The following is a 13,972-nucleotide window of genomic DNA, read 5'->3' as shown; positions in this document are numbered from 1 at the left end:
GACACACACACCTGGCCATCTTTCGCTCTGCTCTCCACAGTGGAGTGGGTTAGCGAGAGGTCAGGCAGCAGGATCTACAGTGTTACACTAACAGGGATTAAGAGACAGATACGCTCTTTTAGTTTCTGATCACAGAAAGTGTGTTCTGTTTATGGCTTTCAGTTGAACTGATTTTTGCCATACTGGAGGATGAAGAAGGCTGAGGTCCGAAGCACATCCTTTAGAGTGCTTCCCACTGCATATGTAGCTGTTGATGACCACTGAGTAAAGGTCTTCAGACCCAATGGACGCGCTGTTATGTGGATGCAATCAGTCAATGATCACCATGTGCCTGAGTCCATTACATCTTACGATCTTTGATGTTGGATTTATACAGACTCCACTGAATAGACCAAACATGACTTCACAATGACCCCATATTCACAATGTCCATATCAGTAATTACTTAGTTATACACGCTCAGGAGAATAGCCTTTGAACAGATCACCATCAAACCACAATTATGTAGTACACAGAGTGGATGGGACCTACAAGTGACCTTGGCCTTGATTGTAAAGCATGTAGTCAAAGACTCGCCATTGCACATTTCTGTCCATGAGCGCAGCCAAGAATTACTCCTCTGAAATATTTGCACTGTTTCATGTTGGAGACACACACAAACACTGACTAATGTTACTTTAACGACCCATTCATCAAAGATGGTCTGCTATAGAAAGAAAGCGAGCCAGAGAGAGAGGAGAAATACCCAGTACAGAATCAACCCTTTTTCAATGGAATCTCATGGAATTGGCCACAGCAAAAGCCTACATAAATAAATTAAATAATTAGGCAACCGTATTGGTCAAGTCAACCAGTATTTAAAAGAAATGACGTATGGCTGTGAGCTTATTGGGGCGGCAGGGTAGCCTGGTGGTTAGAGCGTTGGACTAGTAACCGCAAGGTTGCAAGTTCAAACCCCTGAGCTGACAAGGTACAAATCTGTCGTTCTGCCCCTGAACAGGCAGTTAACCCACTGTTCCTAGGCCATCATTGAAAATAAGAATTCGTTCTTAACTGACTTGCCGAGTTAAGTAAAGATAAAATAAAATAATTTTAAAGCAGTACCAGGTTACTTTCAGAAGAACTTTGTCGTGGAGTAAAACAGAGAACACCGTAGCTAGTTGGCTACTGACGTTTCAGAAGACTGTCTCCTTGTCTGACAAACAGCGCTATAGCTCTGACACTTTCCACCGCAGGTGCAAAAGGCTGACAAAGGCAGATGCAGTGGACATGCAAAAAAACAACAGATAAACTGATTCATTTGGATGGGTATTTTATTATTATGTTATGGGTGCGAATATGCTCTTAAGGATTTAACACACACAGTCAGTACAGGGTAAAGGACAGAAGAATATGAGGGTTGTCACAGTACCAAAAATTAAGCCTGCGTTATCTCACATCCATCCATTAGGCCTGTTCTTTATTCTAGCATCACTCCGTGGCTCTGGTTGAAGCTGGAGAAATATGTTTGTCTGAGGCAGAGAAAGAGAAATAACATATTTCTTATTTGCCTGGAAGAGCATCAAACGTGTTGATAGGAGCCTGTTTCAAACTCCTATCCAAGAGGTAATGGGAACAGGATGTTGGAGAATGAACTGTATGGTGGGCCACGCTCATATCCAACATCACATGCCCTCGCAGAGGGATATCGATAGACACACACGCACAGTCAAAAGTTTGGACACAACTACTCATTCAAGGGTTTTTCTTTATTTTACTATTTTCTACATTGTAGAATAATAGTGAAGACGTTAAAACTATCATAATGGCTCCTCTTTCACCCCAGCTGCCAAACTAACCCTGATTCAGATGACCATCCTACCCATGCTAGATTACGGAGACATAATTTATAGATCAGCAGGTAATGGTACTCTCAAGCGGCTGGATGTTCTTTACCGTTTGGCCATCAGATTTGCCACCAATGCTCCTTATAGGACACATCACTGCACTCTATACTCCTCTGTAAACTGGTCATCTCTGTATACCCGTCGCAAGACCCACTGGTTGATGCTTATTTATAAAAGCCTCTTAGGCCTCACTCCCCCCTATCTGAGATATCTACTGCAGCCCTCATCCTCCACTTATAACACCCGTTATGCCAGTCACATTCTGTTAAAGGTCCCCAAAGCGCACACATCACTGGGTAACTCGTCCTTTCAGTTCGCTGCAGCTAGCAACTGGAACGAGCTGCAACAAACACTCAAACCTGACAGTTTTATCTCAATCTCTTCATTCAAAGACTCAGTCATGGATACTCTTACTGACAGTTGTGGCTGCTTTGCTTGATGTATTGTTGTCTCTACCTTGCCCTTTGTGCTCTTGTCTGTGCCCAATAATGTGTGTACCATGTTTTGTGCTGCTACCATGTGTTGCTACCATGTTGTTGTCATGTTGAGTTGCTACCATGCTGTGTTGTCATGTGTTGTTGACTTAGCTCTGTCTTTATGTAGTGTTGTGTTGTCTCTCTTGTCGTTACGTGTGTTTTGTCCTATATTTTATTTATCTATTTTTTTAATCCCAGCCCCCGTCCCCGCAGGAGGTCTTTTGCCTTTTGGTAAACCGTCATTATAAATAAGAATTTGTTCTTAACTGACTTGCTGAGTTAAATAAAAATAAATAAATAATATATTTTAGATTCATCGAAGTAGCCACTCGTTGCCTTGATGACAGCTTTGCACACTCTTGGCATTCTCTCAACCAGCTTCACCTGAAATGCTTTTTCAACAGTTACCACATATGCTGAGCACTTGTTACTGCTGCTTTTCCTTCACTCTGTGGTCCAATACATCCCAAACCATCTCAATAGGGTTGAGGTCGGGTGATTGTGGAAGCCAGGTCATCTGATGCAGCACTCCATCGCTCTCCTTCGTGGGTCATTGTTCTGTTGAAAAACAAACGATAGCCCCACGCAAACCAGATGGGAGAGCAGAATTCTGTGGTAGCCTGCTGGTTAAGCGTGCCTTAAATTCTAAATAAATCACCAGCAAAGCACCCCCACACCTCCTCCAGGCTTCACGGTGGGAACCACACTTGCGGAGATCATCCGCTCACCTACTGTGTCCCACAAAGACACGGCGGTTGGAACCAAAAATCTCAAATTTGGACTCATCAGACCAAAATACAGATTTCCACCAGTCTAATGTCCATTGCTCATGTTTCGTGGAACAAGCCAGTCTTCTTCTTATTGGTGTCCTTTTAGTAGTGGGTTATTTGCAGCAATTCAACCATGAAGGTCTGATTCTGAACAGTTGATGTTGAGATGTTTCTGTTACTTGGAACTCTGTGAAGAATTTATTTGGCTGCAATCTGAGGTGCAGTTAATTTGCCAATTTGTAAGGCTGGTAACTTTAATGAACATATCCTCTGCAGCAGAGGTAACTCTGGGTCTTCCTTTCCTGTGGCGGTCCTCATGAGAGCCAGTTTCATCATAGTGCTTCATGGTTTTTGCGACTGCACTCGGTGAAACTTGACATTTTCCGTATTGACTGTCCTTCATGTCTTAACGTAATGATGGACTGATGTTTCTCGTTGCTTATTTGAGCTGTTATTGCCATTATATGGACTTAGCCGTATTTTGGAAAAATACCATCTTCTGTATATCCCCCCCTACCTTGTCACAACACAACTGATTGGCTCAAACTCATTAAGAAGGAAAGAAATTCCACGAATTAACTTTTAGGTGACTACCTCATGAAGCTGGTTGAGAGAATGCCAAGAGTGTGCAAAGCTGTCATCAAGGCAAAGTGTGGCTACTTTGAAGAATCTCAAATATATTTGGATTTGTTTAACACTTTTTTTGGTTACTACATGATTCCATATGTTATTTCATCATTTATTCTACAATGTAGGAAATAGGAAAAATAAAGAAAAACCCTTGAGTGAGTAGGTGTGTCCAAACTTTTGACTGGTACTGTATGTAAAAGTAATTGTTAGGAATACACAGATCATATGCATTTTCTATACTCACATACACTGAGTACACAAACTAATAGGAACACTTGCTCTTTCCATGACATAGACTTACCAGTTGAATCCAAGTGAAAGCTCTGATCCTTTATTGATGTCACTTGTTAAATTCACTTCAATCAGTGTAGATGAAAGGGAGGAGACAGGTTAAAGAAGGATTTTTAAGACATTTGATACATGCATGTGTGCCAAAATGTAAGTGCCTATAAACAGTTTACGGTACTGTAGTAGGTGCCAGGCGCACCTGTTTGAGTGTGTCAAGAACTGCAACTCTGCTGGGTTTTTCACTCTCAACAGTTTCCCGTGTGTATCAAGAATGGTCCACCACCCAAAGGACATCCAGCCAACTTGACACAACTGTGAGAATCATTGGAGTCAACATGGGCTAGCATCCCTGTGGAACGCTTTCAACACCTTGTGGAGTCCATGCCCCGATGAATTGAGGCTGTTCTGAGTGCAAAAGGGGGTAAAACTCACTATTAAGAAGATGTTACTGATGTTTTGTACACTCTGTATATATGTGGAAGAGTGGGTGGGCCTGAGTGAGGAGGCCATATGGTGAAATACAAATAGGAGTGCTTCTGAGAAATGACTCCACTGGAAACATGCAGAGGTCATGCAATCCGCTCTCTCTTTTTTCTCTCTCTTTCTCACTTGCTCTCTCTGTTTCGACCACAGTGGCATCTGTCTTCTGTGACCTCCCTCCACCCATCACCTGTTTCTCAGGACCTTGAGTAGGTCTCCTCTTATAAATGGCACTCCTTGCTTTAGGGCTGTTGTTGCTGTGGGGAAGTGGGTGATGTTTGCGCAGCTTGTCCATTTCCTGAACGGGAGGGACAGTTTGCTCAAGCTGCTAGAGTTCTCAGAAGTTAGTGACACAGGACACGACAGACCTGCGGAGTCAGGGGGATGCTTTAGGGTGTTGCACAGTCATTCTGACTCAGGACTCATTAAGATAACAAAAGGGGTAACACTTTTATTCTTCCCCCTTTCACACACTAGATCAGTGTTTTACGCTGCTCCATGCAGAGCAGAATTACATTGCCCCAAGGACTACTTTTGTAGCAGAGGCTGTGTTAACCTGAATCTATTCCCCCTTTTCTGAACTTGTCCTGACTTTGAGCCTACTACGTAGACAGGCCAGGAGTGATGTTTGCATCAAGCACAACAAACACACAATCCGTCATGTCATCGCCCCCTATAAAACAGATGTGATCGGTGCAAATTGGATTTGTATCGGAGGTCTCTGGGCCATAGGTAACTAATTAGCTCTGTGGCTGATTAAAGTTGATGTTACTCACATACTGTATACACCCAATTAATACTCAGACAATTTGATCAAAGATGAAAAGTAAAGCAGAGAAGGGAGAGAGATACTGTAGCTTTTAGGATAAATTACATTGTGTGTGTACATGCTTGTGTGTATGAGAGAATGTCTATAGCAGAGGACACTCAGGTTCATTGTGGCCCTGTCCCAATGAGGTCTCTATCACCCCCTTCCTCACTCTCTAAACATTCTGCTGCTGCTGCCTTTTCATTGTCTCTCCCTGCATATTTCTATCTGCAGTATTCCAGAAATCATGCATTGTTTGGCTTGGCCATACACTGGCCTGTTTATTTTTGTGTGTGTTTCTGATGGCGATTGTCCATTGGGCTGCCCAGGGACCTGGGAGGGACGCATTGTGTGCCTGAATGTCCACCCTCCCCCTCCAATCCCCTGGCAACCTCTCACCTCTCTCTCTCTCTACGTGGCCACTGACGCACACAGGAAACGAGAGATTTAACACCTAGTCGAGGAAGCCTTTAGAGCACGACAGGCATGCTTTTATACTGACACCGCCACAGAGTAAAGCGTGCCTTAGAATTCAGAGATAATATAGTAGATGCTATTTAAAGATATTACAGATTGAGCCAGTCCACCACAGGGCTTTCAAGACTATTTGTTCATGTTTAGATAGCACAGCAGGTATGTCACAATGCCGTCAGCATGTTGATAAGTATTCATCATATGCAAGTGGAGTCTGATTTACACTTGAACGACTCTACTTATGGGAGATGGTTATTTGATCAAGTCACTAGTCAGAGGAAGAGTTTAATTTATACAGCATGACACAGTGCCTCGGTTTACAGCAATGAGATGGAAAAAGTGGTTCAGATGTTGTGCAGGGGACACACAGCTGCATCACTTAGGTTACACCATGAGTAATTCCCAGCAGATAAATCATCTTTTTCTGAATGGCAGCGCAGTGTGATTCAGTGTCTACGCTTGAAGTTTCCAGCGAGAGTGGAAAATGAGTGGTGTGTGTGAACAGCATTACATACAGATGGATAGTTTGAACAAACACTTTAGCCCGTTCAACTCCAACCTCACAAAAAGGTAGTGTGTGATTGATCAGGTCCACACTTCAGGGTATGAAAGCACTAGAATACCATTGCAGCTGAAACAAGAGATTTTCTGTTGAGTGAATACTGAGGTCTAGTTAGCCCCTAAGTAGGCCCAGATACTTTGAAGTAATCGAATACAGCATGTTGGGAAAACAAATGTTCCACCCATTTGAAAATATTGACCCCATCAACTTTTCTAAACAAAGTTGGGAATAAGGCCTAAGCCTGTATTGTAGTTCGTAACAATTTCCTTATTGTAGTCAAGACAGATTTTTTTATTCATAATGGCAGGGAGCATGCAGGAGTAGTGCAGCAAGTGTAAACAAAGCTAAGGTGACTCAGTGAAAGTAGTGGGAGGCAATAATAAAGCTACTTGGTCAACCTCAAGCTTTAGTCCTATAATGATAATATAAAGGATGCATTCAAATTGATTTAGTACATGTTGAGAACAACTAATCTTGGCTATTGCCTTTGTGCACACAACGCCTAAGGCACACTGTCCCCAATGATATTAACTCAGTGAAAATGTTTTAAAACCTTTGCATTGTGTGCTTTTAAAATGGTAAGAATGAACAGAATAGTAACACCATTACTAGGACAACAGATGTGGGGTTCAAACTTTATTTTTATTTTTACCCTCTTCAAACATTTAATCCAAAAAGGAAAACTAGTGAAGTAAAAGTGCTGAGAAATTAATATGATAATCAACATCCTCACCATTGCAGTCAGTCAAAGTTGACAGAGAATGCAAGACCTCACACACAGCAAGAATTTCATCTTTCACTTAAACCACATCCACGTATAAACGCACCTGCAGCAAATTCCAAAACTCAATGCAAAAATAGTAAAGTGAGTCAAAGGCCTCAGTCATGTTCCAAAAAAAGTTATGACTTGCTCTTTGGAAAAGGACACAAACCAACAGTCAGGCAGGGTAAGGGACAGGTAGGGAAAGATAGGCTTTACACCCATTCAATATCAGTAGGTCTTCAGCCCTGGTTGTGTAGCGCTAATGGGCTGCTGGTTCTGGCTCAAAGCTTAATTGATTCATCACTTTACATGGCGGTAAACATATCTGGGAATGACAGAGCGTCTCTCCATTAGAGATGGCGTCTCACCTGAATAAAGCGAGACAAGGGGACTTTCCACCTGAATGATGAAGTTAATCAATTAAGCAATGCTGTGGGAAAAAAAAATAACAGAACCAAGGTTGAAGACCACCTGCTCCAAATGCCACAAGCTTTTAAAAATAGTCTCAGCACAGAGAGAAAGACACAGATCTTCTCTAATATACACCAGAGGGAGTCATACCAAATATAGGAATCTGGTGGCCAAGATGGGGGCACAATACATAACAGGTTCAGAAGGTTCACCCACCCACCCCCAAAAAGTATAGAAACAGCCCTTCAACACATTTTACCTCCCTGAGAACCAGCTCACCTGCCACATTCAGATTCCTTCAGAGCATAAGTTCATGTACACGCTCCACTAGCTGGGTTGAGTAAGTCAAGGCCTCTAAAGTGCTTCCATAGAGTGGGGTGTGCAAGTCATTTAACCTCAGTTATCATGCATTACCTGTCAGTATTGCTTTGGATAAATGAAGGGGGAAAAATGCATACAGCATGACAAATAAATACTGGAATGACTAGACAGCTAAGTTACAGCTGTTTTGGGGTTGGGTTTAGGAAGAAAAATAAACTTCACATAAAAAAATAAAGGTTATATCCGTAATTCAATGCCAGTGTCTAAACCCATAAATGACAATTTATACCCAATGCAAATGACAAACCTTTTTGCCCCTCCCACCCACAAAAAGCACAAAATAAAACTGAGCCAATTCCCTCTCCCACCCCCCCAAGAACAAATCCTGCCAAAATTTGAAGGCACTTCAGTTGCTGGTTCAGACTTTGGCCCCCACACTGAATGTGCCCCCACACTGAATGTGCCCCCACACTGAATGTGCCCCCACGGTGGCTAAATCTAAGCTAAGGCTCACCCAGGTTAAAAGCAGTGTCTACGTTTTGGGCTGCTGAGCCAGCTCAACGTGCCCTGAGCCAGGGGTATGATCAGCTCTAGAGAAGACCATGCTGGCTCACCCCCCCCCAAAAAAAATCACCCCCCCCCCCCCCCCCCATGCCTGTGAACAGGGCAGAACCACATCCTACCCCTTTTCTGGATGCACACATTAAGTTTGCAGAAGTTAGTCCCTGGGTTTGGTTGGACAGAAACACTTAGAGAACAGTTGGCTTACTGGACTGGAAATTAAAATGGAGAGGTCAGTCAAAAGGGAGATGGTAGGGGTGGGGGGGCAATTTCTAAATGGGGTTTGAAGGGGGACTGGGATGCCCGTCATAGATCTGACTACAACTTCTGCCATATAAATCAAAAAGCGTGAGGTCTAAATTGAGAACGGAATTCCAGACATTTACATTTTGTTGAATGTGCTAGGCAAGCAGCCATATTCCCCTGTCCTCCCATGACCAGAAAACGGTTCACACCTGCCCCCAGCAAACCCTTAAAGGGTGGTGGAGAGTGGAGTGGAAAGTGAGTAAGCCCTCACACATGTAAAGGGGCAGTGACACACACAACCCTCTTCCTTACCCTCCCACAATAATTATAAACTGCTGTTAAAGCTATTGGGTAGCCTGCACCAGACTGGGATCCCATTTCAGCCATTGCGAAGCCCGCAAGGGGCTCCAGACCCTGCCAAGTGGGGCTCCTTTTAAGGAACAGGACAGTAGTTCCCTGCCTCTCAGATTAGATTCCAGGAAGAGAGGAAGGCCCTGTCCTGCCCTCTGAATGAGCCTACAGTATAGAACCCACCAGGTGGACCATGAACACTGACTATTTGGAAGAAGTTTAAAAGAAAATAGTAACTCCACACAATATACATTAGCCCAGATCAGTGGGCAAATAAAGGCCCAACAGTCACTGTATGGGGGTGCTTGTCAAGACTCATTCATGGCGTCCTCCCCTCGTCTCCTTTCAAGCATTAACACAAGCAGGCAAAAGGTTTGGATAGGCTTTCTACAGTTCCATTTGACCTGTTGCATGGAGGAGAGGACACAAGGAGAGTAAGCCACTTTACACGCTACATAGTATACACTCAAATCCAGTCTTGACTGAATAAAGTTATTTTAAAAAAGAAAGGAAAGGGCTGAACAGATTTAGGAGGCTGTCACCAACATTCACAGTGGAAAATACAATTACAAAGTCTACACGGCACAGGCACTCTGGCCGCTAGAGAACACTGCTGTGCTAGTAATATGACTTTCCCAATTTACACCTTTGATTTAAAACTAAATGAGCAGTTCCTTGGCCTCCCTTTTACCTTGGATGCCTTCTAAAGGAAATGAAGATGAAGTCATCTCACTAATAGAAAATCCCCAAACACTGATGAGCAAACCACTACTGCGCATCAGGAAGCTAAACATCCATGTCAGCTCAGGAATCATTTCACTTTTTCTTTATGCTCGTTTTTAGTCACTACACAATTAACATTCTGCACCCCCAGTCTTTTCACATTTCTTAAATACACAACCCAAACACACAATCCCCCCCCCCCCTCCTTTCTATTAAGATGGACCAAATATACTTATCAGGGGAAGACAGACAGTAAGGCACCAAGGACAATTCATTATTGAATCAGGACGTTAATTCGAAACTCAGATTAGGGAGAAAAAAAGGGTGAACAAAAACATTGCAATATGAAAAAAAGGCTAAATAACATGAATCCAAACATTTAAATATCACTTTGGATCTATTTATCTTGACACCTCTGCAGATAAGTAATGAGAAAGGAGAAGGGAGTCCAAAAAAAAACCAAACAAAACCACTTGTCCATTTAAATAAACCCTTTATGACCAGAGGGAAATCCCAGTTATGGTCCAATTTGTGTTTATGGGGAGCCTATTTATCTCTTTTTTTTCTCTTTTTTTTCCCCCCCTTAAAGCAGCAGTCTTCTCTTGTGTGCGTGTGTCTTTCAGTTACATGGCAGCCATGTTGGAATGTTCTGGTTACAAGAGGCCACGTAGTAGTTGCTAAAGTTGTGGTCTCGGACGTAGGGCGCCGGCTGGTAGTAGCAAGTGACGCTAGAGGCGTCAGGAATGGCGTTCTGCTCAGCCAGCACCCTGAAGGCTGTCAGTGAGATGAGGTTGAGGGTCTGCCGCCTCTCGTGGCCCATGAGACACACCGTGCTCTCGTTGACCACACGCCGCAGGATCATGAGGTAGTCATACTTGCTCTTCTCTTCGCCCACAAAGTGACTCTGCAGGTAGGCCTCCAGCTTGCGCTGCTGCTCGCCAATGTCGGGGAAGTCGATGAAGAAGCGGGAGCACATGTAGCGCTCCAGGCCCTTGAACTCCTCCTCCGAGGTGGGCCGGAAGTCCCTTACCAGCAGGTTGCAGTACTTGAGCAGGCCCCCACCACGGATCTCCTCTGGCCGCTTGGTGGCAATCAGCTTGTTCATGAGGTGATCCAGAGACGCGCCAAAGTCCCCGTACACGCTCTCGCCCACCACGGTGGGGTGGAAGTGGCGAGACATGGGGTTCCCCGGCGAATAGTCATAGTAGGTGAGCAGTGAGTCCAGCACGATCTGGAATGAGTCCACACTGAACTCAAACTGCCGGCGGATAGAGTCCACAAATTTGAGCTCCACATTGCGTCCGTTGTTGTTGGAGAGGGAGATGAGGCTCCAGCGGTCCTGCTCGGTATACACCTTGACTAGCTTCTGAACATAGGCCTCCTTCAGAGTCATGGGGGTGATCTTCTCCTTGTTCACCCCCTCAGGGAGGAAGTCCAGCAGGGTGCCTAGCACCACGTCTTTGACCAGCTGGAACCCTGACTCCTGGGGCAGGTCCACCCTGAAAATGACATCCAGGTCCTTGTAGCTCCAGCCAATGTCCTGCACCAGCACATGGCTGGCTGTAGAGCCGTTCAGACGGACGTCTTTCACTTTAATCCCCCTTAGCTGCAGCCTGGTGCGCACCATCTGCACAATGTCCTTCAGCCGCACCTCCAGAGTGGGAAAGTTCCCTCGGCCATGGACCGGCACCACTTCTGTCAGGACCTCATTAAGGCGGCTCACCTGGTCCCAGCTCAGCACGCTGTGGGACACACTCTCACTAGTGCTCATAGTGGACTCTGCCTTGTTAGCCATCTTCTAAGTGTATTTAAATGAACTAGGACAGAAAAAGTGAAAAGGCACAATTAGTTTGAAATACAAAAAAAATGCAGTAGTTTCTGAACCCATGGAACATGCATTTGTCTGGGATGAGATAGCAAAACAGAATGCACTGGAATTCCTGCCTTTGTGAGATGACTTGGGCATGATATCACTGATGTAGGCTAGCTATAATAGACATAATTACGGTTACGTCAAAGCATGATAGCCATTCATGACACACTCGATTACAAATAGCAGTATTGAAATGCAGAATGACCACGAGACATGTTAAATAATTGGGCAACTCACGTTATTCTACAAAATAATACCTCCCTGAACTTCTAGAACAGTCAGACAACATGCTTTCATTCGAGAACTAGCTAGCTAAGTAGCAGAGAAATGAAAAAGTTGCTCCTGAGAGCAATATTTTGGATGTCGCGAACATCGTGCTAAAATGTTCAATAATAAAACAATGAAATACTTGGTTAAATGTTAAGACTAAATGTAACAATGTACATTTAATTTCGGGGGTGGTGGGATTATTTCTAATACATCTGAAAGTATTTACATTTGGGGAAAGAATAAATCCATGAATAACACCAACAATTGTGCATTACAAATTGACTGCCTAGTTAATTTTACAACACGCGCGTGTAGTTGAATCTGAAAACCGACAGAACTGGCTCGTGCTACATACGAGCCGGCCAGATACTATACCTGGCAGACATGTAACTGACAGTAAAAGTATCTAGTAAAATCACTTCAAGCAACAGCAAACTGTTAAAAAAGATGAGTTACATACACAAGATAGGCAGCTACAGCCTGTAAAATGTATAAACTAAACATGTAATAAGTTAACTGCTCGCGAGCCTAAAATGTATGCCTCACAAACAGTCACGTCAAACAGTTTGGTTTGCAAGGATATAACGTTAGATGACCAAGGACTTAGCTAGCAAAAAGGGAGCACACAAACACTGAATTAGCTAATATGAAAAATATACATACGGTTATAAATATCTTCTCAAGGCATTCAAATTGCACAAGAATAAGATGTTAATTGAGCATTCGTGCGGAAACTTCAATTAATCCCCTCGTGTGTCAAACTAAAATTTCAGCTCTTGTAGCTACGCAATAACTAAAGAAACGCCTTCTTATAAACGGAAGATCAATTGGCTGAACAGCCCTCGACAATGTCGTACTACAATGTGCCTTATCTAGTCACAGAAACCGAGCTTGCTTCAGATGAATCAATACAAACTAAAATACAAAATATTTACCAATAACCGTGCTTCAAATACCACAGCATTGGCAGCCTTGGAGTTTTTTAAACAACTAACTACCTAGGCTTCCTATTTGATGATATTAATACGCTGAGCGAAGCCCTTGATTGGTCAGGGAGGTTTTTGTGTTGCCAGGTTACCAGTAGCGTCTTTTACGTTCATTCGATATCTTGGTTGAACAACTTTACACTTTGATTTACCAAATTTAACATACATTTTATAGCTACATTTGCTGCACTCCACTCTCCTGAACAAAACCAAGTTCTTACTTTTTTAACTGTTATGTTATTTAAGGAAATGGTTAGTAGGGCATTGATTTGCAATTTTTGAAAACCATCAAACCTGGTTGCTTTGGTAGTCTAGCTATTTGAAAAGTAGTCTGTTTTTTTTCAAAGTGGAAAATCTCCATGGAAAGGAAAAAAGCCCTGGAAATAAATGAAGCATTGATTTTAGCATTGAATTAAGCATCCAGCCATTCATATCCTGCAGACACTTCCTTTATCAATGTATAGATGATCAAATGCACTTTAGATATTCAGCTACAATACATGTCGTGCATGAAACATCAAGTTAATTTTAGAGTAATTTTAAGAAAATGTAATACAACAAAAAAAACAATGGATGTGCTGGCATCTGTATACTTAGCCTAGCTTTATGCATGTGTATACACTTTATGTCTTCAGCTACTTAATTTCGATTCTTGTTACACATGATGAGTTATGTAGATTAATGCAAAATTGACATGTCCCATGACTATTAAGTGACTATTAGAACGTAGTGGTAAAGGTGTGACATTAATCGTCTTTCAAAGATTGCTTTCAAAGATTGCTTGTAGCCTACTGTATAATCTATCTGCGTTATCACACAGTCATCCAGAACAGTTTGTGAAATACCAGCAACAGTGTGTGAAAACCTTGTGAAGACTTCCAGAAAACGTTTGACCTCTGTCATTGCCAACAAAGGGTATATAACAAAGTATTGAGATAAACTTTTGTTATTGACCAAATACTTATTTTCCACCATAATTTGCAAATAAATTCAATAAAAACCCAACAATGTGATTTTCTGGATTTTTTTTCTAATTTTGTCTGTCATAGTTGAAGTGTACCTATGATGAGAATTACAGGCCTCTCTCATCTTT

The 13,972-nt window shown here is 42.8% G+C and overlaps 1 protein-coding gene across 2 annotated transcripts; it reads right to left on the bottom strand.

The window, feature by feature from the left end:
* Window positions 1–8,527: 8,527 nt before the first annotated feature.
* On the bottom strand, window positions 8,528–12,885 carry LOC135519160 (terminal nucleotidyltransferase 5C). 2 transcript variants are annotated; one of them, XM_064944242.1, is made up of 2 exons: window positions 12,829–12,885; window positions 8,528–11,567 (listed from the first exon to the last, which is right to left on the bottom strand). In XM_064944242.1, exon 2 carries the CDS (start codon window positions 11,543–11,545, stop codon window positions 10,370–10,372), a length of 1,176 nt encoding a protein of 391 aa, XP_064800314.1. In that variant the 5' UTR covers window positions 11,546–11,567; window positions 12,829–12,885; the 3' UTR covers window positions 8,528–10,369. The 2 variants fall into 2 exon arrangements, with proteins under 2 accessions (XP_064800314.1, XP_064800313.1); XM_064944241.1 differs by lacking the exon at window positions 12,829–12,885 and adding an exon at window positions 12,557–12,673.
* Window positions 12,886–13,972: the final 1,087 nt, after the last annotated feature.

The sequence above is a fragment of the Oncorhynchus masou genome, chromosome 29 (genome assembly GCF_036934945.1).
Source record: "Oncorhynchus masou masou isolate Uvic2021 chromosome 29, UVic_Omas_1.1, whole genome shotgun sequence".
Taxonomy (NCBI): domain Eukaryota; kingdom Metazoa; phylum Chordata; class Actinopteri; order Salmoniformes; family Salmonidae; genus Oncorhynchus; species Oncorhynchus masou.
This window is presented reverse-complemented; position numbering and strand designations above follow the sequence as displayed.

Bases quoted from the DNA above. Each gene is read 5' to 3' on its own strand.
- LOC135519160 (XM_064944242.1), bottom strand. From the start codon at position 11,545: ATGGCTAACAAGGCAGAGTCCACTATGAGCACTAGTGAGAGTGTGTCC.